The following is a 26,467-nucleotide window of genomic DNA, read 5'->3' on the forward strand; positions in this document are numbered from 1 at the left end:
TCCACCAAACCAACAACACAAATGGAGCCCCCCCCCCCAAACAAAAACCGAAATTTGGAAGACAGCTTTCTCTTAGTTGCTCCTAGATTGTAGAATCACTATTCTCAGAATTTCAGTTATTCTTGGAATGGCACAGAGAAGCAATCCACCATGACTGGATTTGTCCCTGTGTGCCAGCTAGTCTTTTAATTGTTATGATATTTACTAGTTATTCATTTTAATGGTTTTGTTTCTAATGCTGTTTTAAGCAAATATTTTAATTATATAATTATTAATAATATTGAATATATTTTATTGCTCAAATGCCATTGCAGTTATATTCCAGCTACTTCAGGTGCTATTTTCAGTGGAAAAGACAATACATCTTGCACTGAATATGACTGAATACTTATTGAATATGACTGGAATATGAACTAAAATGTGGAAGTAATGCCAGTATTGCTTGAGGTTAAGATAAATTAACCCAAGACAGTACTTTTGTGGTCATGTATAAGTCTAGAAATTTTAGTCAAAAAATTGACCCAAAAAATCAGTCAACTCTTCCAGGGGCCAATACTTTGAGTCTTCACTGATCAACCTCAACCATCTCATCCATCCCGTCTTTAGTATGAGCACGAACAGTTACTGCCTGCTGGAATGTTGTGAGTTCTTTGCATTCTTTTCCTTTGCTTCATCCTTTAGATCTTTTGTTACATGCCCCTAAATTTTACCCTCAACTTATCCATGGGTCATATTAAAACTCTAATTTTGGCCCCCAAATCTGCCCTCGACTTATGCATGTGATCGACTTATGTTGAGTATTCACGTATATACAGTCATGTTAATTACTAGAGACTTTGGCTTGATCTAATTTATTTTACATTAAGTTTAGGATGTTGAATGAAGAGACTTTCCCATCTCTTCTTCTCTAAGATGCAGTGCAGTACTTGAGGAAGGGGTGAAATGCCTTGTTAGGCAGACCTCTGTATACTTTTGGGTGATTCCTCCTCTCTTCAGCAGCCTCCCTATACCTCAGCAGCTCTCACTGTTCAGAAATGCCTCCTTTCTCTTTAATTGTTTAGAAAGGGCAAAGACTTCAAAGCAAGCGATAGCAAGTACATTTCTATACCACTTATCAATGCACTTAAGTACTCCCTAAATGGTTTACCATGTGTAAGCTAATTTCCCCCAACAAGCTGGGTACTCATTTTAGGTACTCAGAAGGATGCCAGCTGAGTCGACCCTGAGCCCCTGGCTGGTATTGAACTCACAACCTTTATGAGTGGTGGTGCATTACAGGCATTTAACCACTGTGCCACCAGGGCTCTGCTATGAAACTTTCCCTCTATTTATCAGTAACCCTCTTGACCACTTTACTAAAACTGAACTCATAGCAATAACAAAACATCATTATGCCCATTCCTTTACATGTCTCCTGGAAATAAACATCCAAATCACCATTCAGGTTCTGAATGCTAGATCTAGCTTAGCATTAAAGAGTAGATTAGTCTATTACTGGTGAGTTTAATCTCTAGCAGAATTGATCTGATAAGGCAATACAATGATGCAGTGCTAACTGAAAGAGTACATTACTTTCAGTGAGTCTGTTACTGCACTCATAAGTAAAGATGAAAATATGTTGCAGGGATAAATGCTGGTGTTTAGGACTCACCATCAATGGCCGCTGTGTGTGTCTTTCCTGGAGCAATGGTGCGAATCTTGTAGAAGGAGAGTTTCTTGGCCAAAGTAAAAGAAGTTGTGTAAGGAATTTCTTGGTAAGCCTAAGGAAAGAAAACGATGAATTAAATACCACAATCCTGTAATGAAATATCTGTTCAAGATCCATCCATGGAGGACTTGAGTAAGCCAGTACTATGAGAATCAGTGCTTCAAGGCAAGCAATTTCTGTCTAGGCCGACTACAGTCAGCCCTTCTTTACACTGATTTTTTATACACGGATTCAAGCATCCACGGTTTGAAAATGTTCAAATAAGTATAAATTTCAATATCAAACCTTGTATTCCATTTTTAATAAGGGACACCATTTTGCTATGTCATTATATTTAATGGGACTTGAGCATCCATGGATTTTGTTATCCACGGGGGTCTTGGAACCAAACCCCAAGTATAACAGGGTTCACTGTATTGTGTTTGTTTAGAACCCTGAAATATATCCATAACTGCAACTGTACCACATGAAAACTAAATTGAATCTATTTGTTGCAAAGAGGCCAAATTGTGTTAGTTTTTTTCCCTTCTCTCTTTAGGGTTCCAACCTTTATGTATTCAGTTATTTTTGTTGTTGTGTACTTTCAAATAATTTCCAATTTATTTGTTCAGATAGGGGTTGCTTTTGCGTTCCTGTGAGTTTGAAAAAGGGGACTTCCCTAAGGCCACCCAGTGGGCTTCCATGGCTGAGTGATGTATAGTTGTCCAACATACCACTATACCATACAAGGTCCTCATCATCATCCTCATCATCCATCACTCTCACTCATCATCATCCATATCATAAACAATTTATGTTTCAAACAGATACATTCCACACAATAGCTCATTGCTATTATCAATAAAATATGAATTCCTATTTTCCCTACAGTGCTGGAAGTGCCACTCACATCATGATTAATGATCCCTGAAGTGCACTGGTTGAGGCCCAGCTTGTTGAATTCATTTAGACCACAAGCCAACACTTTGCCTGTCTGTGTGGCAGAAAGGTTCCATCACTCCACACTGAACTGAAAAATATTGGAGCTTTCTGAATTCCACCTATAAACCGACACATGAGACACCATTGCAAATTAATAACTATTACTTAGAAGTTACAAGCTGCAAGGACATTTGCTCAGGGATATGGGGTTGTTGGTATGACTCATTCCACGGGGTCGCCATGGATCAAAATTGACTCGAGGGCAGTTAACAACAACAGCAAGAAGAGATGCTGCTTCTTCTTATTTTATTCATTTTATCCCACCTTTTCTCCAATAATGGGTCTCAAGGGAGCGTAGCAACATCTTTAAAAGCAATACAGATTTAAAACTATAGAAGTGTCAATAACAATATAATATGAGTTATTTAAAAAACAATTTAAAAATTATAGTTAAAACACTTACACATTAAAAACATTAAAATTCATTAAAAAAACTATCCACAAATCTTAAAAAGAGCATCCCACAGTTTGAAAAGCCCACTCCATTCAGTTTCTAAAGCTTAATGGCATAAAAATGTTTAACTTGCTGAACAAAGGAAATCAAAGAGGGTGCCATCTCAACCTCCCTAAGGAGGATGTTCCTATGTCTAGGAGCAACCACTGAGAAGGATCTCTATCAAACAAGCTTGAGAAGGTGGGACAGAGAAAAGAGCTCTCCAGAAGATCTAGAGCTCTCAATGGGTCATAAAGAGAGATATGTCCCTTCAAATACCCTGGACTCAAGCTATATTATTCACATGTATTACAATCCTAACTTCTGTTTTCTGACATATCTTGGGATCTGGAGCGGGGAAAATGACAGTTGAGGAAAGCATTAATGTCCCACGCATCCATTTATATAGAGAGGAGACACTGCCCGGTGGTAGAGTAGAGGTACTGAAGAATGAAAATACTAGGTTCATTTCTTGGCCTTTGGACAATAGAATTCAAAAGATTATATAACTAATAATAATAATAATAATAATATAATAATAATTAATAATATATATATATTATTTTTCTTATATTATTATATTATTATTTTATTACCCTGCTCTTCTGCCCAAAAGGCTATCCGACTGGCTTACCAAATTGTTAATGAGACACTCCCTGCCCTCAGGCTTACAATCTAAAAAAACAAAAAGCCGTGTTGTCTGTCGAATCAATAGACAGTCTTGTAGCACTTTTAAGACTAACTGAAATAAGATTGGCATCATACTGCCAACTTCTTTATTTCACATTTGGACAATAGACTAGGGTCATGTAGCACATGACATGGTAGTCCTATGCCTAAGACTGTGAAGGGCAGCTTTGGAGTAGGCAATTCTTGACTAGATGAGCAAATAGACTGATTTACATATGGCAGGTTTCTGTGCAGAGATATAATGAATGTACTTGGAACAGTCAAAAGTCAATCAAATTTACCTTCTGTGGGAGCCAGTGATCCTCTTCTGAATCCAAACCTAAACGGCCTGTATTTGAGGAAAAGAGATAAATGAGAAATACCAAACTGTCTTATTTCTAGTAGCAATCCATTTCTGAAGGCTAGATCAATACAGTGGTGCCTCGGGTTACGAAATTAATTCGTTCCGCCATTCCCTTCGTAACCCGAAATTTCGTAACCCGAAATAGCTTTCCGTTAGCGCTGGAAGCCTATAGCATTTGAATTTCGCGCCGAAATGAATTTTAACCCGAAAAAATATTTCGTAACCCGAAACAGTTTTTTCCAATTCAACTTTTTCGTATCCCGGAATTTCGTAACCCGCCGACTTTCGTATCCCGAGGTACCACTGTCTCAAAATTATGCACCCCAGTTTAATCATAAGGCTATCATACTGATTCCAAAGAAGAGTTCTATCTGTTGCCAGAAGTTCCAAAACAATGTCTTTCATTTGCCCATTCTATTCCACTGCAGAGTTACCTTTCCTATAAAAGCTGGGTATCACTCTTCTGTTGGTCTTTTAAGGTTTATTTTGCTCCAGTTTACCCACCTCCCACTGAGACATTGCGATAAAAAGTCACATACCATATTCTCCACAGCCCCATGTGTAGACCTCTCGATTTCGGGTCAGCACTGCTACATGATTATCTCCACATGACACCCGCTCCACTGGGTTGTTGAGGAAGATGTTCAGCTGCTTGGGCTCCAGTACTTCAGAGCCAAGCTTTGTTTACACTATACAGCCATAGTAGTCTGAGCCAAAGGCAAAGACCTGACCCTCATCTGCATTAAAGGGACAAATGATCTGGTAAGTTCTATTTACTTACTAGATGTACTTATCAATATGAACCATACCTACTGCCCAAGTTAACCTTCATTTTAACAAGAGATGCTTACAATGTAACCTAACTGTTTAGATCAGAGTGAAACTGTTTTTATTGTGTGCCTTCAAGTTGTTTCTGACTTATGGTGACCTATCATGGGGTTTTTGGCAAGATTTGTTAGAGGGGGCTTCCCTTGCCATCCTCTGAGATTGAACTGTGACTTGCCCAAGTGGGTTTTCATGGCTAAGCAGGGGTTGTGGTGGGGTCAATATTTATCCCTGTGTACCTGCAGCAGGCTGCACCACTCCTTTCTGTGGAAAACTGCAACTGGAAATGACTTTCAGTTGCAATTTCTGGGTTTTTCAGATTGTGGTATTAGTCTGTCAGACTTTGAAGCCCCTAGATGCAAGTAATTTAACTTTTGCTGGCATTTTTGTCTGAAAAAAATGAAGGGTTTGAGAAGCAAAAAATGGTTTGGAGCTTCAGGCAATCTGGAATCATAGAAATCATAGAGTTGGAAGGACCGCAAGGCATCCCAGTCCAACCTGATTGAGATTTCCTGCATGGCAGGAAATCTCAATCAAAGCATCCCCGACAGATGGCCATCCAGCCTCTTTTTAAAGACCTCTAAGGAAGGAGACTCCACTACACTCCAAGGGAGTTTGTTCCACTGTCAAACAACCCTTACTGTCAGGAAGTTCCTCCTAATGTTGAGGTGGAAGCTTTTCTCCTGTAGCTTGTATCCACTGCTCCGGGTCCTAGTCTCTGGAGCATCAGAAAACAAGCTAGCTCCCTCCTCAATATGACATCCCTTCAAGTATTTAAACAGGGCTATCATATCAGCCCTTAACCTTCTCTTCCCCAGGCTAAACATCCCCAGCTCCCTAAGTCGTTCCTCATAGGACATGGTTTCCAGACCCTTCACCATTTTGGTCGCCCTCCTTTGGCTATGCTACAGTTTCTCAATGTCCTTTTTGAATTGTGGTGCCCAGAACTGGACAAAGCTTGCCATCCCTGATTTAGATCACGCTAGACCAATTGCACACTTGGATTAACATGCCACATATTGACTATAGTATCTGTTGTTGTTAACTGCCATAAAGTTGATACAATTTATGTTAATCCCATGAATGAGAAACCTCAAAGTCATCCTATCATCAACAGCCCTCTTTAGGTCTTGCAGAGTCATAACCATGGCTTCCTTGATCAAGTTCATCCATCCATAATACAGTCTTCCTCTTTTCCTACCACTTTCTACCATCAAGTATTCTTCTGTTTTCTGTGTCTTCTTATGATATGTCCAAAGATGACAGTCTCAGTTTAGTCATCTTGGCTTTCAGGGATGGTTCAGCTTGATTTGTTCATTGATTTGTCTTCTTAGCAGTGCACAGCATATGTAGAACTCTTTTTCAGCACCACAGTTCAAATTAGTTGACTTTCTTCATTGTCCAGTTTTCACAACCATATATAGAAAGTGGAAATAGGATGGCATGGACAATCCTAACTTTAGATTTCAATGATACATCTTTACGCTTCAGGATCTTGTCTAATTGCTTCATAGCTGTCTTACAAGTGGTGGTCTTCTTCTGATTTCTTGACTGCAATCTCCATTCTGATTAATGACTGAGCTGTTCCAACATCATCATCATCATCATCATCATCATCACTATTATTATTATTATACATTATTTATATAGTGCTGTACATTATGGATGGAGTCTCCTTTCTGACAGCTGCTGGTGGGGTGCTTCATGGAAAGAGGTATAGAAAACCTTGAACTATTTTAGTGTCTTCATCTTCCACTTCAAAGTTATGTAAAACTTCTGTGGTCATTATTTTTGTTTTCTTACTCTTCAACTGTAAACTTGCCTTTCAACTTTCTTCATTAACGTTCCTCAGTAATCTTTCCAAGTCTTTCCTTTTTTGTTTCCAAGGCCCTATACAGACAGGCCAAAATAAAGCTGCTTCAGGTCACTTTGGAGGTATGCTGTTTACATGATGCATGCATCCTAAGAGTCCGGAAGCTGCACCAAAGCTGTGCACCAGTCCTTAGGACTGGATCATGGCTTTGGTGCGGCTTCCGGGTTCTTAATACGCATGCATTATTTAAACAGCATACCTCCAAAGTGACTCGAAGCAGCTTTATTTTGGCTTGTCTGTATGGGGCCCAAGTAATCTTTCCACGTCTTTGCTATTAGTACTGTGGTGTCATCTGCATATCTTAAATTGCTGATGTTTCTTTCTCCAATTTTCACACCTCCTTCCTCCAAGTCTAACCTTGGTTTAAATGTCTGTTCAACATTCAGATAGGGTGATAAAATGTAGTCTTGCCTGACTCCCTTGCCAATTAGACTGGAATGAATATTGAACATTTCTGTGGGCCATTTTTTGTTTTCCATATTTGTTGACAAATTTTAGTTATACCATCTGTTCTTGGTGATTTGTTTTTCCCAAGGGCTCTGAGTGTAGCTTCCACTTCACTTTCTAAAATTGTAGGTTCGTCTTCAAATGATTCTTCCTTGAATGAATCAGTCATCCTTTCATCTTGTTTGTAAAGTTCTTCAGTGTATTGCTTCCATTATGTAATGTGTTTCCCTGCTGGTAATTTAAATTTCCCTTTGATTTCAGATCTTGTGGAAGAGGTCTCTTGTTCTTCCATTTCTGTTGTAATCTTCTATTTCTCTGTACTGATTATTATACAGTGCACACTCCCCTTATGCGGGGATCCGTTCCAGATCCCTCCGCGTAAGGGAAATTCTGTGTGTGCTGGAGCCCCATTGGATGTAATGGGGCCTCTGTCTGTGATGCGCGGAAGCGCGCGCCCCATTAGTTTTTCCGGGGCACGCACCGGACTCTTTCAGTGCGGCTTTCAGCATAAGCTGAAAGCCGCATATGGCATGCCCGCATAAAATGCAGGCTCGCTTTAGTAGTTTTCCTTATCTGTGTGTGCAAGATGAACAGTTGCGCTCAAGGTTTATGATCCAACTTCTGTCACCTTTTACTTCCCATCTGTCCTTAACTGCTTGAAGAATTCCATCTGCCATCCACTGAGGCTTCTCTTTTTTATAGCTGTAAAACGTATCTTTCTAGGACAGGACAATGTCCCTGGTTTTAGTCCACAGTTCTTCTGGCTCTCAGTCAGTTAAGTTTAATCGTATAAATCTATTTTAAAAAAAAAACTTTATCTTTAAATTCTATGGGGATGTTCTTTAGGTTGTTTTTTTTTTTAATGTGACAGTTGGTTTAGTATTCTTCTTTAGCTTTCTTTTAATTTTTAGTATCAGCAATTCATTGGCTGTACCACAATCTGCTCCTGTTATTTCTGCAGAATGAATGCATCTTCTCCATCTTCTACTTCTAATTATGTAGTCAGGCAATGTTCATGTATATTGGCATCTCTTGGGTTGCTTGAGTAAGTCGCTGTCCTGCTTCATTTCTTGACGCTGGGCAAAACTTTCTACAATCTTTTATTTATCTCTGTTTCCTACTTTTGCATCCCAATTGCCCATGATTACAAGTCCTGGTTTGGTGTGTAATCAATTTTTTCTTGGATTCCAGAACAGAATCTTTCAATATTTCACATCTGCCTCTGTAGTTTGAGCATAAATTTGAATTATGGTTATATTGGTGGGTTTTCCATGAAGTCTTATTGATAATTTTCAGAGACATAGCTGTACTATTCTGGAATATCAGCACGCAAAGGGATCTTGTAGCACTTTTGAGAAAAACTGAGTGAAAGATGTTGTAGAATAGGCTTTTATAGACATGGGCTACAAGGCATCTGAGGAAGAAGCCCAAGACTATGAAAGCTTATTCTACAGCTGCTTTCGCTCAGTTAGTCTCAAAGGTTCTATAGCATTCCTTTGAATACTGATATTATTCAGAGTTTGCATTATATCCTTTGACTGCTTCTGATACATCATTCCTCACTATTAATGCCACCCCCTTTCTTCTTAGGTTTTCATTTCTTGAGTAAAACACTATGTAATTATCTGATTCAAAATGTTGCATTCCTGTCCAATTTAGCTCCTTACACCAGATATTGCAATGTTTATACAGTCTATTTCTTATTTTGCTATCTCTAGCCTCCCGATTCATGCTTCTCACACTCCATGTTCCTAGAATATGTATTGTACAGCTTTCCTTTCGCCTCTATACTATTCTATAATATAATGTGACCCAAATCTTTATTGTGAAAACATACGGAGGGTGCCATCTGCAATCTTTTGTGACTGTAAAGCATCTATCGTCTTTTTGTGTTTTATTGTACTGGTTTTATGTTGCGCATTATCTTGAAATTTAGCATGTGGATGGTATATAGAAGTTTAAACTATAAAATAAATAATTTTGTTCTTGGAAAGCAGTGCTAATTCCAAAATTGCATTAAAGCAGCTGTGGGCTTGTTCTCCCTGAAGATTACTTGTATTTTGTCAGTGCCAGAATATTTCATGTTTTCTTGCTAGCAAGTGTACTTTTTTTCTTTCAGTCAATATATTTCAGTCTTCAAGGAATATATTTTGGCATGTTTAACCCATCTTTCACCTGTAATGCAAACAGTAAAGTCATCTCCACAAGACACTTGGTGAATGGCTTTTCCCTGCAATTTTTCCACATGCTTCGGCTGTCGGTAAGAAGCTTTGTCTCCATGCCCCAGTTGACCATGCAATTTGGTGCCACCTTGCATGTTCTGTAAAAAGCAGAAGCATTGTACAGTACACTAAAATATGCAAAACCAGAACTGTCAGGGGAATTATTAATAACTTTGAAGAGATGGAACCAAATAACAAACAATATAAACATATCATCTAGGATCCAGAGAGATCCATATTCCACCTCTGGGCTTTGGGGTGCTTTGGAGGAGGTATGGTTGCTGCCACCACAAAGAGGGAGCAGAAAAGATCTATGGTATTCTATATACTGTCCTTCAGCAAATAAGGCTGAACTCTCAGTACAGGATATCACCTTTTATCACTTCTTATGTGACAACCATTTGCAAGAAATTGTGAAGAATTTCTGTGCAGCAGTACCAACAATCAATATTGACATGAGGCTATTTCAAAACAGAAATAAAATTGGGAATTTAGAAGGAAAAAAACTTCTCTTCATACTGAATATATGAATTATGCTTTAGGAAAAATCCATTCGGCACTGCTTTTCTCCAATGCTTCCCTTGCTTCTCTTTCTATACACTCAAATCACTTGTTTACGAAAGGAAATGCTTTCACAGTCGGCAAGTCATGATGGCAAAATATTGGCTAGAATCCTATTGCCTAAAATCCCCTAGTTACACCAACATATGTAGTTCTGAGGCCATTTCAGAAAGAAGTATATAGTATCTCCTTCTGCTATGCCCTTGCCCCAGGTATTCAACAGCAGCAGAGAGGGTTCCCGGTGCAGGTCCACCAGCCACTAACTAGATGCAGAAGTACAGTCAGGCAGGTTCCAGCTTTCCTTCAATATCTGGGGAAAGATGGTGCTCTTTCTTCCCCAGGTATACATGGGAGTTAGACAGCATCCAGGAGCACTTTTGCACCCTATCAGTGGTCAGGTTGACCAGAGTTTCAGTGGAGAATTCCACTCCTCATGTCTGTGCACCCAGGGAAGAGTATACTCTGCTCACCTGCTAATCTCAGCTATTATTTCCAGTATTGGAGGAAAAATAGCTGCTTTGGGAAATGCAAGCAGAAGGATGCTACTAAAATCTCTTCCTGCTTCTATACTCGCCATAAGTGCATGACTGGATTATGTAGTCAGAGAATGTTGGATTACATAGGCTTTCAGCCTATGGCTGGATACTTCTTACATTCTTATTTGTTTGTGTTCCATTTTCTGATTTTATCAGTATAGTTATTTAGAGTACTTCCTGCTTTTTGACAGAATGGACACCAAAGCAACTTACAATACACAATCCAAGCCCATATAAACCAAAGCCCTTAGCTAATTAGGAAAGATACTGGTCCCACTCTTTTTCAGTGGATAGGGCCAGAGTGTCTTTCCTTTCAGCTTTACAGTCCTAGGGCAACTTAATAGTTAGGAGCAACTGTTCTGGGGGGAGGGGGAAAATCTTCCTCTAGGTGTTCTTTCTTTGGCTGATGGATGCTGCCCAGCTGGTCTTCCCTGTGCACTATATTGTCCTGGGAGGCAGAGGGAGCAAACCTGTTCCTCTAGTTGATAACAGAAGTCAGAGATTTGTGATTATGAGAAGTAACTTAAATGAAGTGGTTCATTTGACTATCTCCTTCCAACCTTCCCTATTTATTTCCAAATACTTTACTTACCACCCAGGTATAGAGCTCCTTCTCTACTGTCACAAGTGCAAAGTGGGTGTTTCCAGCACAGACTTGTCGTGCACTGCAGCCACCTTTAATGACATCCAGCTTCTGAGGAGTGGACTTCCCACCGCCCCATACATATACTTCACTAGTGCGTGAAGTCACCACTGCAATGGGAGCATCATTCATGGTACTGGTTCTGCAAAAAAGAGAGAGAGAGAGAGAGAGACAAGTATGAAGACACTGTTTAATATGAAATGCTTTTCAAAACCGTTACATAGGGGACAAGCTAGAAGATCATTATTATGTATCCATGTCCTCAACAAAAAACACTTCATATAAATTCTGTCATATTTTCAAAGCATACATTCAGTTCCTAATCCCAACTAGAATAGACCTACTAAATCAACGGGAATGTGGTAACACAACACTTGTCTAAGTTCCATTGGTTCTCTCGGTGTACTTTAGTTGGAACTAACCATTAGATTTAGGGCTAAATATACTCAGTCTTTTCAGAGGCCACATACACAGGGTCAGGAATTTTGAAGCAGGAAACATGAAAACAGGTAAACAAATGCTGCAAATAAAGTAAATAAAAATCAGAAACTAATTTGACTGTGGTCTAATCTGCATTGCAGAAATAATGCAGTTTGACACCACTTTAACTGCCACAGCTCAATGTTATGTAATTCTGGGATTTGTAGTTTTGTGAAATATTTAGCCCTCTCTGTTAGAGAACTCTGTTACCAGAACAAACTACAAATCCCAGAATTCCATAGCATTGAGACATGGCAGTTAAAACAGCATCAAACTGTGTTATTTCTGTAGTGTAGATTAGACTTCTGACAATGCATGACAACTCATGCACAGCTTCTGAACTTCCACAAGTAGCAATATGAGCAAATCTCATGAAAGAGAAAGAGCACAAATACTTTGGCAACTGTGCTCAGAACACACTATAATACATACAGATGTGTATTTTTTTCATTATTAAGACTCTTCTTCTTTCTTCTCAGTGAAGAAAACAAAAGAAATATCCAACAGTACCATGCTTTGTAAATACAGTTTGGTATGAAGTGAAAAGCCTATTATGAAGCATGGGTGAAACAACATGAGTAGGAGCTAAAACTCTAAGTCTTATGAAATTATGATGAATTCTACTTTTACATATGCATTGAAAATATTGTAAAGATAATATTGTTTCACAAACAAGTAAAGAATAAATAAGTCTAGAAATTGATTATCTTCAATTACATACTTCAGCACACACTCCATTACCTTGGTCGTTTATTTGGGCCATTAAGCAGCACAACTTTCTCCTCCATTTCCCTGCCAGGATAAAGAACAAGTGATTAGAAGACCACTAATAATCAATTAGTGTAGCACTCTGGACAGGGAATCCCAATGTGAGCTTCAAACATTCCAGCAAAACAGAAGAATAACTCTGTTCCACAGAACTGTATTGCATTACTGCCAGTGGTGCAATATGGCTGGGCCTGTTCATACTCTTAAACAAATAAACAACATAAACAAATAAGCAACAACAATATTTACAGAAAGAAAATCCTAATCAAATCTTTTACAATAATCCATATCCAGAAAACAACACACACACACACACACAAATGTATTTTAGGCCTGAAATGCATGGGCCAAATAAAGCAGCTTCCACACGCTTTGGCACTATGACGTTTAGATGACACATGCCCCCAAACCGGCTGGAAGTTGTGCTGATGTTGCTCTTATGGTTCAAGAGATGGACCTTTTAAGAGCAGATTAAATCTGTTCCTGCTGGTGACCCATTTGGGACTGCAGTGGCGACTCAATTTGGAAGCAGACCATGCGGTCTCCACAGTCCTGGCACAATCAGGGCTAGAATAGCCAGAGGCCTCTCCCTCCAAGCCGTGTGCTTTGGCCCCACGTCTGTCTTGTATAGATTTAGGCCCAGATAGCATGGATTCAGAATTACATAGAATGGAAATCTGTTAACTGAATATCCTGATGAAAGGAAGCATTTTTTTTCCCAATTCCACATTTCCTTTATTAGCCTACTCTGAAATATTGAGGACATCTTCCTAAAGAGCAAGCTTTGGCACTGAGGGCCACAGGGGGGGAAAGGGAAATTGGTAAATCTTGCTGCCTTTCTCATTCTTCCAATACGGAGCCTCTGCAAATGGAAGAAATCTTTCTTTTCATTTGGGAAGAGTACAGTTTGGCTCAATCCTACAGACTGCTTGTACATTTGGCTGCGAGTCCAAGGATGAACTACTGCATTAAGCTGTAGAGAGAACCAAACAACTAAGAGACAGTAAGCAGACATGGTCATCAGAGGCTATTAAGCAAAAAGGGTGAGAACCACAGAACTGAAAGTGTTGACAAAGAGGATTAAAGCACATGAAGAGTTAACAATGCACAGGGAGGCCAAGGGAGTGAAAGTAAAATCAATACATTGTATATACTGATGTATAAGTCTAGAAATTTTAGTCAAAAAATTGACCCTAAAAATCTGAGTCAACTTATCCATGGGCCAATATGAATACAGCCTGTCCAGTCCATACATGGGCTTGTCATATGTGGATTTAAGCTTCCATGCACAGCAAGCCCTAGGACTTAAAATAATGCACATCCCCATGATGCATGCATGGCCATAGAAATCAATGGGACTTGAGGTCCCGCATTTTTGTCACCAGGGGATCCCCCTGCGTGTGCAAAGAGCCCACTGTACTGTACTGTACCTCTTATTTAAAAAGGAACTGTCCTCTGGTGAAAGGCAAGAATATAATCTTTCTTGGAAGTACTGACCCCCTTCTACTCTCTCATCCATCAAATCATTAGTGTGAGCAAACAGTTACATCTGCTGAGATTTTGTAAGTTCTTTGGCATTGTTTTCCTTTGCTTCAGACTTTTTAGGTCCTTTGTTTTATGTGCCTATGTGTTTCCCTTGATTTATCTACAGGTCATATCAAAACCAATAATTTTGGCTCCCAGAATTTGGGCCTTGACTTATACACAAGGTCACATTATAGTTGGGTACATATAGTGTATATAAGGTTGGCCTCACCTGCCTGGCCTCACCTTCACAGACTCTAACTTAAAGGAAGGCTTTTTGGTTCATTCAGATTTCAGAACAGAGTCAGAAGAAAAATGAGGGGTTATATTCCTATCCTTAATCTCCTCTTCATACACAAGTGACAAACACAATGTTTGGAAACCCATTTCTGCTGTATTGTTTACATTGTAGTTCCAGCTCTGATCTTCTCTTGAGAGAAGAACCTTCCAAAATGTATTAGAATGAGCTAGAATTTCCAGTTATATTGAATAGTAAGTTACTTAGGCCTGGAATTGACAGGCCAAATGAAGTGGCTTCCAGTCACTTTAGACGCGTAGTAGCCAAACGACACATGCCTCCAAAGTGTCCCGAAGCTGTGCCAAAGCCGTGCTCTGGTCCCTTGGACTGGAGCAAAAAGGAGCCAGGATAGTCCGGCTCCTAATGGTTCAGGTGGGGTCCTGTGGCTGTAGCCTGCTTTGGGAGTGGACCGTACAGTTGGCACAGTCCCTATCCCCTTGCAGCCGGACTGGACTCGGGCTGCTCTTTTATGCTCATCTAGTCTGGCCCTTAGAGATGCGCACAACAGATACATATTCTTTCAGATACCTTACTAATAGTATCATTCTATTTTTATTTTTTTTTCTAATACATGTGACTGGGCATATCAGCTCCTTGAAATGATTTCCCTTCTAAAACAACATTCTGTAAATAATTTATTAATAATAAACAATATAGCTTTTACAATGTCAAAGTGTTTCATGTAACTAATCCTCACAGAAATCCTAGAAGACAGACAGTATAGGCCCACCTGTTATCAAAAACCTGACACAGAAGCTCCTTTTTACAAAAATTTTTATGCCTGCCCAACCCCCCTCCCATTTTTCCTCATTTGCTGTTTAGCTGTAACTTGTTGGTGTTTTTTTAAAGCAGTATCAGGATTAGGAGCATGGTGAAGTGCAATGAAGTTTAAGGTGGGGAAAAGTGGCATTTACTCTAGCCAATCCTACTGTAGTTGTGTTCCTGTATAAACAGTCAACATAAACAGTGGCTCCCACCAAAATTTCTTACTAAGCAAAACATAAATGAAAAAGGGGGAGAACAGATAATCCTACCTTACCAGCTGCCCACAACATGTTAAAAAAGAGCCTAGATCTTCAAGTTTGACCACCAAAACAGAAATCATAAGAACGGTGGAGGATGGTGAAAGAAAAAAATGGTCCTTGCATGTATTTTAGAAGAGGCTTTCAAGTGGTCTCTTGAAAATGTTTTTATTTATGCAAGGCTTACTTGATCCCGTTGTTTCATTTCCCTATCCACAGATTCTTTATCCAATGATTCAAGCATCCATGGCTTGAAAATATTTTAAAAATATGGAAATTCCAAAAAGGAAACCTTGGTTTTGCCATTTATATAACAGACAACATTACTATGCAATTGTATTTAATGAGACTTGAACATCCATGGATATCGGTATCCATGGTGGGGGGGGGGGGTTTCCTGGAACCAAACCCCAACAGATACCAAGAACCCAGTTTTATGTGGTTAATTTTAGATAAAAGGTTTGGTGAAATTTCTCTGGTACCAAGGTTAAGGAGCTAATACCCAGGAACCCATTTAATTCATTAACTGAGGCATTCCTGTATTATTCTTCCAAATGAAGGCTTCTGAAGTTTTAGAGATGTGGTGACTGTGCAATCCAAAGTTGAATTGAAGGGTAGAGAGGAATAAAGCAATGCACCTAGTGCCTGCTCTGGAGGATAGAAGCTCACACTGGTCAGGGCAGAAGATATGGAATGTTTTTCTGTTGGCAGTCCAGACTCCTTATTTCCCTACTCCTTTGATACAATGGCACGAAGCTCCTTACACCAGCCCCTTAGGGACTTTGGATCAAGCAGATCAAAAGCTATTGTGTCCTGTCTCCACAATGCCCAATTCCAGGGCTTTATGCAACTGCTAATAGCAAGCGACAGCACTCTCTCTTCCTTCAACACTGGATGATAGGGATGCAATTGGTTTAGGCCTGTTTTGCCCAATGCTTTGTTTTCTGAGGTTTTCCTTCTCTTTTCAGCTATGATTAGAAAACTGTAGTAGTAGTTTTCTAATTTATTGTGAATATTCCTCCTACAAAATCACCACTGAAAAGCAAAGGCATGCATTCCCCCTCAGAATTTGTCAGAACCCATAATGTTTAAAAAGGATCCTTGATATTTCAGACTCCTGAGACATTAATGAACATTCACCGAAAGAGTGGGACTTAAAACAATTGCAATATCATGAGTTCTGGGTGATAATTATTATATGCAATTTTGCATACAAGGCAAATTATGCAATAAGGGCTAAATCAGCATCCTATCTATTAAGAAATTTATCTGTTCAATTCTGGGGGAGCCCCCCCCCCCGCTTTTCCACCGTACTTTGGATCATAGCACACTGCATTTCACAGGACCCTGCAACATGTGGAATATCCTTTTCAAGAGGAATGCCCTATGCACTCATCTATATTCATCTCAATGAATTTGCAAGCCTGAACCAATATAAACCTGAGACCAGCCAGTCAAAACTGGGGGTGGAAAGTTGTTTGAATATATATGTTCCAAACATATGCCTTATATTCTGTACTGTTTAATACTTTCAGAGAGTGCTGCCTCTAGTTTTTAAAAACAGTGTAGAAAGGTAGGCATAAATATTATCTTATCATAAAAAGCAACCGATTATTTGATTTTATGTCTCATCAGTGAATGGATAGCCCAAATGACCAAATATATGAAACACCAGTATGACTATGCCAGGAATAGGTACAGTACAGCTTTGGCGTGACGTATAGTCAGTATCTTTAACCTCCAACTACATTTTATTCCAGGAACCTTCCAGGAGCAGCAAATCACCTGTTACATAAGGCATAGCTTCTCCTCCACAATAACTGTTGACATTAAAAAAAAAACAAAAAACCAAATCCCCCCCTCCCATTTTCTGGCAATCTAGATGGCCTCCAGAAGGCCCCCAGCACCACTGAAGTTGTGCACCCCTGAATTAGGCTGCAAAATAGGGGTGGAAATTCTTGTGTTAAACTGCAACTGTTAGCAGCCTTAGGCAGCATAGCAAGTGATCCACCTATGTAGTAGAAGATTCTGTGGACTTTCCTAACCTATATAATCCACGTCCAAGACATGTATGGCAGTTTACCTCCTGTATTTGCTGATAACAGGGTTTTCAAGCAGCTCATCAGCAGTAGGCCTCTTCTCAGGATCCTGAAAGAGGTGAGTGACAGGTCACTCCCTAAGGAAAGGGATCATTTTTCAACAATTAAGTCTTAGGACAGATTAAATAATCACATCCTTATGGTGTTCCCCCAGTTTCCCAAAACAAAGAGAATAAAAATTATAAAGTTAGCAAGAGGTTTAGCATTAAAGGCGCTTCAAAGGTAGAAATACTTGAGCAGCTTCCAGATTGTTCGTGGGCAACCAAGAGTACTAAATGTGCAGAGCTCAAACAAATAGCATGCTCACAGATGTACATTTTCAGCCATTAAGGCCCTTCCCCCACTTTATTTTGAAGCCATGTGAGAAAGTGAAAGAAAGTTGAAAGAAATCTGCATCTCACCAACCTGATCAAGGCAAGAGTGTACCATCTGGATGAGATCCAGAGAATAAACACTGGAATCAACTTCCATTGCCCGGTTCCCCTGCACAATCTTTACACAGAGATTCAAGGGATTCTAGGAAGGAAATGAGAAAAATCAGAATGAAGCTGGAGGAATGTGCCTGAGAAAATGAACTGTGAACCTTGGTTATGTATTTTCTCACTTTGGTTCAAATATGATACATGTTCTAGATAGGTCCAGAGTATTAAAAAAGACTTCAGAAATAAACTAAAAGGGACTGGCATCTCTAAAATGGGGATATCTTATTGACCTAAACATTTCACTGATACACCCTATTAAAACTGGGGCATTTTGAACATGCTTGAGCACACACAATTAATTAAAAAGACTGAGGAAAGTCATACAGTGCTAACCACTGCCATACTTGTCCCACAGCTGTGACTTACCGTTGCATCAAATGTTCTCTTCAGTGTGAGGAGCTCAGAGGCAACACAGCCAACTGCCCAGATATCAGATTTAAAGCTGTATTTTACTCCCTGGCAAAGCTCTGGAGACATGTAGTATGGGGTTCCTACCAACTATAAAACACAGTATAATGTTAGTGTTATAGTACCTCCTCCTTCATAAAAAATGATCACACATTTTTATGTGTTTCTCCTACAAGTGCCAATATCCAGCCATTTTATATAAAATTCCCCACCATACACGCACAAAAGAGAAAATTAAAAAATCAACCATGTTTTGACCATTGACCACCATGTCCAAAATCTTGAAATTGTAGTAAATTATATTTCAGGGAAGCATAACTGCTACCTTCATGAACATCCAGGATTCCAAATCCCATTGGTAGTCATGAGTAGTTAGGGAATGTTCAAGTGTAGTTGTGTCAGAAATCAGTGTTTCTTTTTGGTAGCCTTGGCTGAATATGATCTACACTATTCTGTAACTTGCACCTGCCTGAAAGTGCCCTTCATGAAGTGAGATATCTTTTGCCAGTCTAGATGTCTTGCTTAGAATAAAATCTTTCCTTTAAAATACCACTTTCGCTCTCATTCTTTATATGCCTTGCTCAGTCTCTTGTGTTGCCCCTGCAGAGAAGGGGTGGAAAGCACAGTGCAGGTAGACCCCAGCAATGTCCCACTGCATTGCTGCATAAGGGGGATTCAAATCAATCATCAAACAATTGATGATTTAGTAGTTATTAGATCTAAATTAAGGACTGAAGCTTGTAAAAGGAAGCAAAATGAAAGGGAAGGTAGTAACAAATAAATAACAGGTGAGCAAATAATTAAGTTAACACTGGGGTGAGCCAAGTACAGCTTGCTGGCTACATATGGCTCTCTAAGCCTTCCTTTTGTGACTTGGAGTCCTGCCAACACAAGGGGACGGGGGTAGAAATTTTGTATTTTCTGTTTCTGGAAGCATTCAGGAGCAGCTCTGTATTGAGGCAGTCAGCCCCTCCCCAAAAATCCACTGCCCCCCAATAAAAACAGATTTGAAAATGTTTGCCTTCTAACTTGTGTGTGTTTTTGTTGTTTGATTTCAGGCTCATTGTGACCAGTGGTGTGTGTCTGAGATGACAATTTGGCCCCAATCCTGCCAAAATTTCCCAGCTCTTACTTAACAGAAAAGACAGAATATGATATATAAGGATTTGGAACTAAAATTGTGGGAAATATTCAAATATCAGATGGTAAACATGCTTATTTAAATCACTAGATATTAGATATGTTTTTAAGAAGAGGATTTAGTCCATGTCAGTTACTTCTTTCAACATATATTCTGATGTGAAGTCGAAGGCTTTCATGGCCGGCATCCATCGTTTTTTGTGGGGTTTTCGGTCTATGTGGCCATGTTCTAGAAGAGTTTCTTCCTGATGTTTCGCCAGCATCTGTGGCTGGCGAAACGTCAGGAAGAAACTCTTCTACAACATGGCCACACAGCCCAAAAAAACCACAAAAAACTAACATATACAGTATTCTGCTTCACAGATAACTGAACAGATCTTACTCTAATATCTACATGTAACATTCCTTTTTGGGAAATGCTAGATTGATTGTCATGACAAAACAAAAACAAAGTAACAAACAGCTTCATTTATATACCGCTTCATACTGAACTAACAGTGTCTAAGCGGTTTACAACTGTAAGCTAATTGCCTCCAACAAACTGGGTACTCATTTTAATGACCTCAGAAGGATGCAAGCCTGAGTCAAGCTTGAGCCCTTTTGCTGGTATTGAACTCACAACCTTATGATTTTGAATGAGTGGCTGCAGTACTGGCATTTAACCACTGCACCACCAGGGCTCTTATGCATGACATGCAAACTGAATCAGTAAGTGATAGCATGAAATGATGTCAAATCTCTGACAACATATATACAATTCCCAAACACGTGAACAGGAAAATTATTCTATCAATATAATAAACCTGCAAACACTCACAGTTTCAGCCATGGAATACTCAGAGTTCAGCTTTTTTGCCAAACCATAGTCACCTAGTTTGATAAGATTTACTTTGGTGAGGAAGATATTCAGTGTCTTTATATCTCTAGAGAAGAAAAAAAATAAAGTTTTATATATTTCTTCAAATCGCCTGCATGAAAACTTATGTGATGACTCTTCATTCAACAACTGATTCCCTGGCTCTAATCTAGTTGGGACAAATCAACACAATTGCAACTGTAATATGCTTCCATTCCATTTTTACTATTGTCAGTCTGAAAGTGTTAACTCATTTCTCTTAATGCTTGAAGTCTCAAAACTAAATCTAATTGCTAGTCCCCAAGCCTCAGATATTGATCCTAGTATCTATCGATTAAAGTGCTTTACAAACATGGGAGTATAAAAAACATCAACAACATTGTTTTAATTGGCAATAATGACTGATGTTAATGATTTTATTCTCCAGGTTTTAGAAATAATCCATTATACTGTCTCTAGTTTCATAGGCAACATAAAATGCAGAAACGTTAAGATCAAAGGTACAGCTTTATAATCATTTTGCTAGTCTTCACACTAAAAATTTAGCTTTTAAATGTAAATAAGGGAATAACCTAAGTCGATGTACATAATGCAGTGATCCAGTCTACAAGAGCAGGAAGTAATTTGTGTTAGGAAAACTATTTGTGTGCTCAAAGGAACACAAAACAAACCATTTGCATCCATTTAATCTAGGCTGTTATTAATTTATTTACAATGTTTATACTCCATCTTTCCATCTAAAATGTCTAAGGGAGATAACAGAAATGAAAGCATAAAATACAATAAATTAAAAAAAGAGAGTAAGAAAGTTAAGGACAGTTTAAGAACCAGCCAACAAAGCAGAAATAGCTAGGATACAGCAGGGCAAAGACTACAGCAACCTCAGAAGACTAAAGCCTGCTGGATAATAAAGGTCCTTGTACACAACAAGCAGGCAAGACAGCATGTGAGCTCCTCAGCCAGGATGCAGCCACTGAAAGGGCTCCTAATTATTTAATTGGTATTTCTGGTTTCTGTAAACAGAAAAATAACCAGGAAGTATATTTGCTGTGGTTTGAAAACTAGAACAATTGAAAAGTAACATGCATACTCCCTGATCAATGAAATCCTTATTTTTGGGCACTAGACCAATTAGTTCTCACGTCATTCAACACCCACCTGTGAAGGATTCCTTCCCTGTGGATACAGCTCACTGCTGATACAATCTGAAAAAGGTACCACAGCACCATCTGCAAAGAGAGTTCACACATAAATAAGACATTTGAGAAAAAAGATAGTAAGCATACTAGAAATGTAGCTTTCAAATGTGAATAAGCATATCCTAGCTGAAGCACATTTACAAAGAAAATGTTTTTTTCCACAGTGCTAAGATCTTTTTCAAGAGGTAGTCTTTCCAGGATGATGTGGTCATGAGCCCTTCAAGGTAACAGTTGGTAAATAAATTGGAAACTTCAATTTAAAAATAATTAGGAGTGACAGCTAATACTTGCATGCTATCATGACATAAGCCTTTACAATCCTCAAATTGAATTATTAATGCTCATGGTGCAATTCAGTCTTGGAAATTAATGCTATTAGCCAGCGATTGGAAATATGTGGCTCTCCTCATATTGGTGAACTACAACTCCATTATTCCTCACCACTGTGTGAGCAAATGATACAAAACGTGTTATGACTGATGTAAGTTGTAGTCCAACAACATCTGAATAACCTCCACTTGCTATAGCAATGATACAAAATTCAATATTATTCCCTAAACAGCAATGTTATATCCAATGTTGCACAAATAATTTCTTCTCACACAACACCTCCTCCTTGCCTTTCTGTCTCTCTCGGAGCCCCCAGCCCCAAAGGCAGATTTTGCAAACTGGAGGGTGAGTCGGAGGAGGAATCAACTTACTTCCGCATTGTCTGTTGTCATGGTGGATATAACCCACCAAGTCTGAGACCACTTGTAAAATCAACATTTACTTCCTTCATTGGTAACTCCCCATTTAAATGACTATACAGTGGTACCTCGGGATACGAAATACCCAGGTTACGAATTTTTCGGGATACGAAAAATCCCATAGGGATTATTGTTTCGGGTTACGAAGTTTTTTCGGGTTACGAAAAAACTCCGGTGCTGTTTTAAATGGAGCCGGGCAGAGCCGCGGCTTTTTTCCCCAAGCGCTATGGCAATTCGGCTTACGAAGGTTTTTCGGTTTACGAAATTAGCCGCGGAACGAATTAATTCGTAACCGAGGCACCACTGTAATGCACTTTTTGTACAACTGCCTAGAAAATAATTCAGAAGATCAATTGGCAAGAGTACAGCTATACAAAATCATAGAGTTGGAAGAGACCACAAGGGCCATCCAGCCCAACCCCCCTGCCATGCAGGACCTCAATCAAAGCATCCCCGATAGACAGCCATCCAGCCTCTGTTTAAAGACCTCCAGGGAGGAAACTGCACTACACTCCGAGGAAGTGTGTTCCGCTGTCGAACAGCCCTTACTGTAGCAGTAGCAGCTAGATTACACAAGAGAGAAATTTGAAACTGCATTTCTGCTGCTAGCTTTTATATTTTCTATGATATGTGCTTTTTTATACAGTGGTGCCTCGGAATAACGAATGATCGGGTTACGAAATTTCCGGGATACGAAAAAGTTGGATTGGCAAAAACTGTTTCGGGTTACGAAATATTTTTCGGGTTACGAAATTCATTTCGGCGCGAAATTCAAATGCTGCAAAGTGCAGCTATAGGCTTTCCAGTGCTAACGGAAAAGTGTTTCGGGTTACGAAATTTTCGGGTTACGAAAGGAATGGCGGAACGAATTAATTTCGTAACCCGAGGCACCACTGTATACTAAAAAGTTTTTGTCACTTTGAGGAATTTAATTAGTAGAAAAGCAGTGCATATATTTTGTTTATAAATAAATCACAGAGTTGGAAGGGCCCTCAACATAGAGTATCCCCAGCAGATAGCTGTCCAGCCTGTTTCTGAATACATCCAGAAAAGACGGCACCACCACCACCACTCTAAGCAGTTGGTTCCATTGCTGAACCACTCTCACTCACTCTCTAGCATCTCTGTGCATGGGAATCTGCCCAGTATTTCTCATAGTTTGATAAAATTAGCTTTCCTGATATCCAATGTCCACGTTCGACTATACTTCTCTTTGTGCCTGTCCCACAATCATGAATTCTAGCACTACATGGTCACTCCCCCTAAAGCAGCAATTCCTTTGAATCCAGTGAGCAACTCCTCCTATTGGTTAGGATCAAGTCCAAGACTGCTGATCCCCTTGTCCCTTCATCCACCTTTTGAAAGAGGGAATTATCTGTAAGGCACATCTGAAATTTGTTGGAAAGCCTATGCTTAGCAGTTAGTCTTCCAGCAGATGTCAGTAACTGAAGTCCCCTATAACTACTAGTTCTTGCTTCTTGGAGACTTCTGACATTTGTTTCAGAAATGCATTATCTATCACATCTTGGTTTGGTGGCCTGTAGTAAACTCCTATAACAGTGTTGCTCTCATTACTTTCCCCATTTATTTTTACTCAAATGCACTCCATTGGTCCAGTTTGATCACTCATGTGGATTTCTGTACAAGTGTCTTTGATGTCTAATTCTATTTCACCTCCCTTTTGTCCCCATCTATTCTTTTTGAATAGATTATAACCTTCAATTGTTATATGCCAATCATGTCAGTTATCCTATCAAGTCTGTTTTATCCCATAAAGTCATATTTACCTTTCCCACACCAGGGCTTCAAGCATGCCTTGTTTCTCAAACTCTGTGTATGGGTGTACAGGTATCTAAAGTGTTGTTTGTTCTAATCTTTTATTTTACTACTAGTTTTACTGTAGCTCCCATTCTCTCCCTCAGCTTCTGGCCTCTTAAGATGTATGGGCCATTTAAATAGCATTCCTCCAAAGTGACCCGAAGCAGCTTTATTTTGGCCTGTCTGTTCAGACCCTAAGTAAGGTTGCCTGGTGTCCCAGATTATAAGAGATGTCCCTTATAGGGCAGGCATGCAGGCAACCCTTATTATAAGGGATGTCCCCTTTTTTGAACGTTGGAAAGCTTTCCTTTTACATAAACCGAACAAGATGGCAAAACATTCTGTATTTTGGGGGGAGGGGGGGTTGTCCTCAGTAAAGATAGAAATGTGTGCTTCATGTAATTTATAAATGGGGACAATATGTTAATTCTACAGAGAAACAAACAACTAAGGGTACAGCTGCACTGTACAAATAATGCAGTTTGACACCACTTTAATTGGCATGGCATCATCCTACAGAATCCTGGGATTTGTAGTTTTGTGAGTCACCAAACAATCTTTGACAGAGGCTAAAGACCTTGTAAAACTACAAACTGCAGTGGTGCCAAACTGCATTATTTTTACAGTGTAGATGTACCCTAACCTAAAGATGATGAATACTTTTATTGGATATTTGCTAAAAGCTACTTCCTGATTGTCAAACTTGCATGTCCTGTCTTTCCCTTATTATTATTTTGAAAACATGTCAACATTATATCTAAGGTAATGTAAAATGAGTAAAAACATTAATTACATCAACAAAAACATTAAAATTAGACTAAAGCAACTTTTAAAATAGTTTTTAAATCACAGAGAATGAAAACTAGAGTAGCCACTACTGCTTTTAAGGACTGAAGGGTACATGAAACAAGTCGTAGTTGCCCGGATATCCCATATATGGATACTTTATCCATTAAGAACCTGTGGAATCTTTGAACATCAATCAAATAACTCAACAGGCAATAGGACAGACTTATCAACATGCGGTCCGTCTTTTGTGTAAGAATAGTGGAATTCTCTGTAATATAAATAATCCCAATACATTTAAAATCAACATAATCCAGATGTTTTATATACTCCTTGATAGCCTGAGAGAAAGATAGTGACTAAGTACCTCAGAAGTTCTTTGCAGCTATAAGATAGCATCAGCATGGTTTACTCATTTTTATTCTTGCAAGATTATTAATACCAAGGATCAGTCTTCATTTAGGACTGGAATGTCAAATAAAAGATTTTTGCTTAACCTATAGATGACACATTCTGTTTATCCTATGGCAGTGAGTATGAATGGCTATTATGGTTATCTAGTAAACAGAGCTAGACTCTAGTCTCCTTCTCAAATTTTTCAAGTTACCTCTTCCTCAAACAACTTGTCTTTCTGTCGTAGAATCTTATCATAGAGGTTTCCTCCTGCAAATAAAAGAAAGAAATGCTTTGTTGTTTGCTGTAAATATTCCATAAGTATCTACCTGACATCCTCTAAGACTTTTCTGTTGCTACTTCTTTTCTATGGGAATAAGGAGTTCCATCTCTCCACTGTTGGTTACTGCAACCCTTTCTGAGCCAAACAGACACGTCAGACAACAGATTTAGTAAAAAAAATATCTATTTGGTAACATCTGCAAAAGCTCTTCTACAATAGGTGCATTACTTACAACAACCTAGAACGTGGCATTCTTGCCTTTGGATTTATTTTCATTAGGTTGACATGTATAAAAGCAGCTCAGTTTAGTTTATCTTACCCATAAACAGTCTAATGCAAGTCAAATGCAAAGAAAACTCTAAGAATTTTAATGTGGTTTGTATCATTGGCTAGAATTGTCTGTAGTAAGCTTAAAAGCAAACCACCATGGATTAATACGGGGTAAAAAAAAAAAACACAGGAAAACTTCAAGAACAGCAGTTATGCCACATATTCTGTATTTATGTCCTGTGTTAGTTTCAATACTTGCCAAACCACTTTTCGGTAATACATAATCACCAAATGCAATGGTATAGTGTTAAGTGCAATGTGACATTAGCAATTCTGCCACAGCAATGTTCACTGAAGGTTCAGACAGACTCTGTGTTTTCTAGTGCATATTTAAATTTTTACAATCTAGAAAAACCAGACTGGCGGTGAGCTCCCGGAGGTCCTTTTCTGTCACCGCTCCAATAACTTGGAATGACCTGCCGGAAGAGATTCTCCAATTATCCTCACTCGAGGCTTTTAAAAAGGCGACAAAAACCTTTCTCTTCTGGCAGGCCTTCCCCGATTGATAATGTCCAGAACTATTTGAATCCCCCTCCTTTTATTATTTTCCTTTTATTATTTTTATTATTT

At 39.0% G+C, this 26,467-nt stretch overlaps 1 protein-coding gene across 2 annotated transcripts in view; it reads right to left on the reverse strand.

Moving 5' to 3' along the window:
- The window catches only part of NEK9 (NIMA related kinase 9), a 53,794-nt gene that overhangs the window by 18,774 nt on the left and 8,553 nt on the right, over positions 1 to 26,467 (reverse strand). For both annotated transcript variants that reach the window (XM_042471992.1, XM_042472003.1), the window contains exons 3-11: positions 25,499 to 25,554; positions 21,498 to 21,568; positions 20,301 to 20,406; positions 18,302 to 18,433; positions 17,859 to 17,969; positions 17,438 to 17,502; positions 12,484 to 12,534; positions 11,212 to 11,404; positions 9,476 to 9,620 (exon numbers count right to left, since the gene is read on the reverse strand). In XM_042471992.1, coding sequence (XP_042327926.1) covers positions 9,476 to 9,620; positions 11,212 to 11,404; positions 12,484 to 12,534; positions 17,438 to 17,502; positions 17,859 to 17,969; positions 18,302 to 18,433; positions 20,301 to 20,406; positions 21,498 to 21,568; positions 25,499 to 25,554 — 930 coding nt within the window. The remainder of the gene's footprint in view (positions 1 to 9,475; positions 9,621 to 11,211; positions 11,405 to 12,483; positions 12,535 to 17,437; positions 17,503 to 17,858; positions 17,970 to 18,301; positions 18,434 to 20,300; positions 20,407 to 21,497; positions 21,569 to 25,498; positions 25,555 to 26,467) is intronic.

This window comes from Sceloporus undulatus, chromosome 1 (assembly GCF_019175285.1).
Source record: "Sceloporus undulatus isolate JIND9_A2432 ecotype Alabama chromosome 1, SceUnd_v1.1, whole genome shotgun sequence".
NCBI classification, from domain to species: Eukaryota; Metazoa; Chordata; class Lepidosauria; order Squamata; family Phrynosomatidae; genus Sceloporus; species Sceloporus undulatus.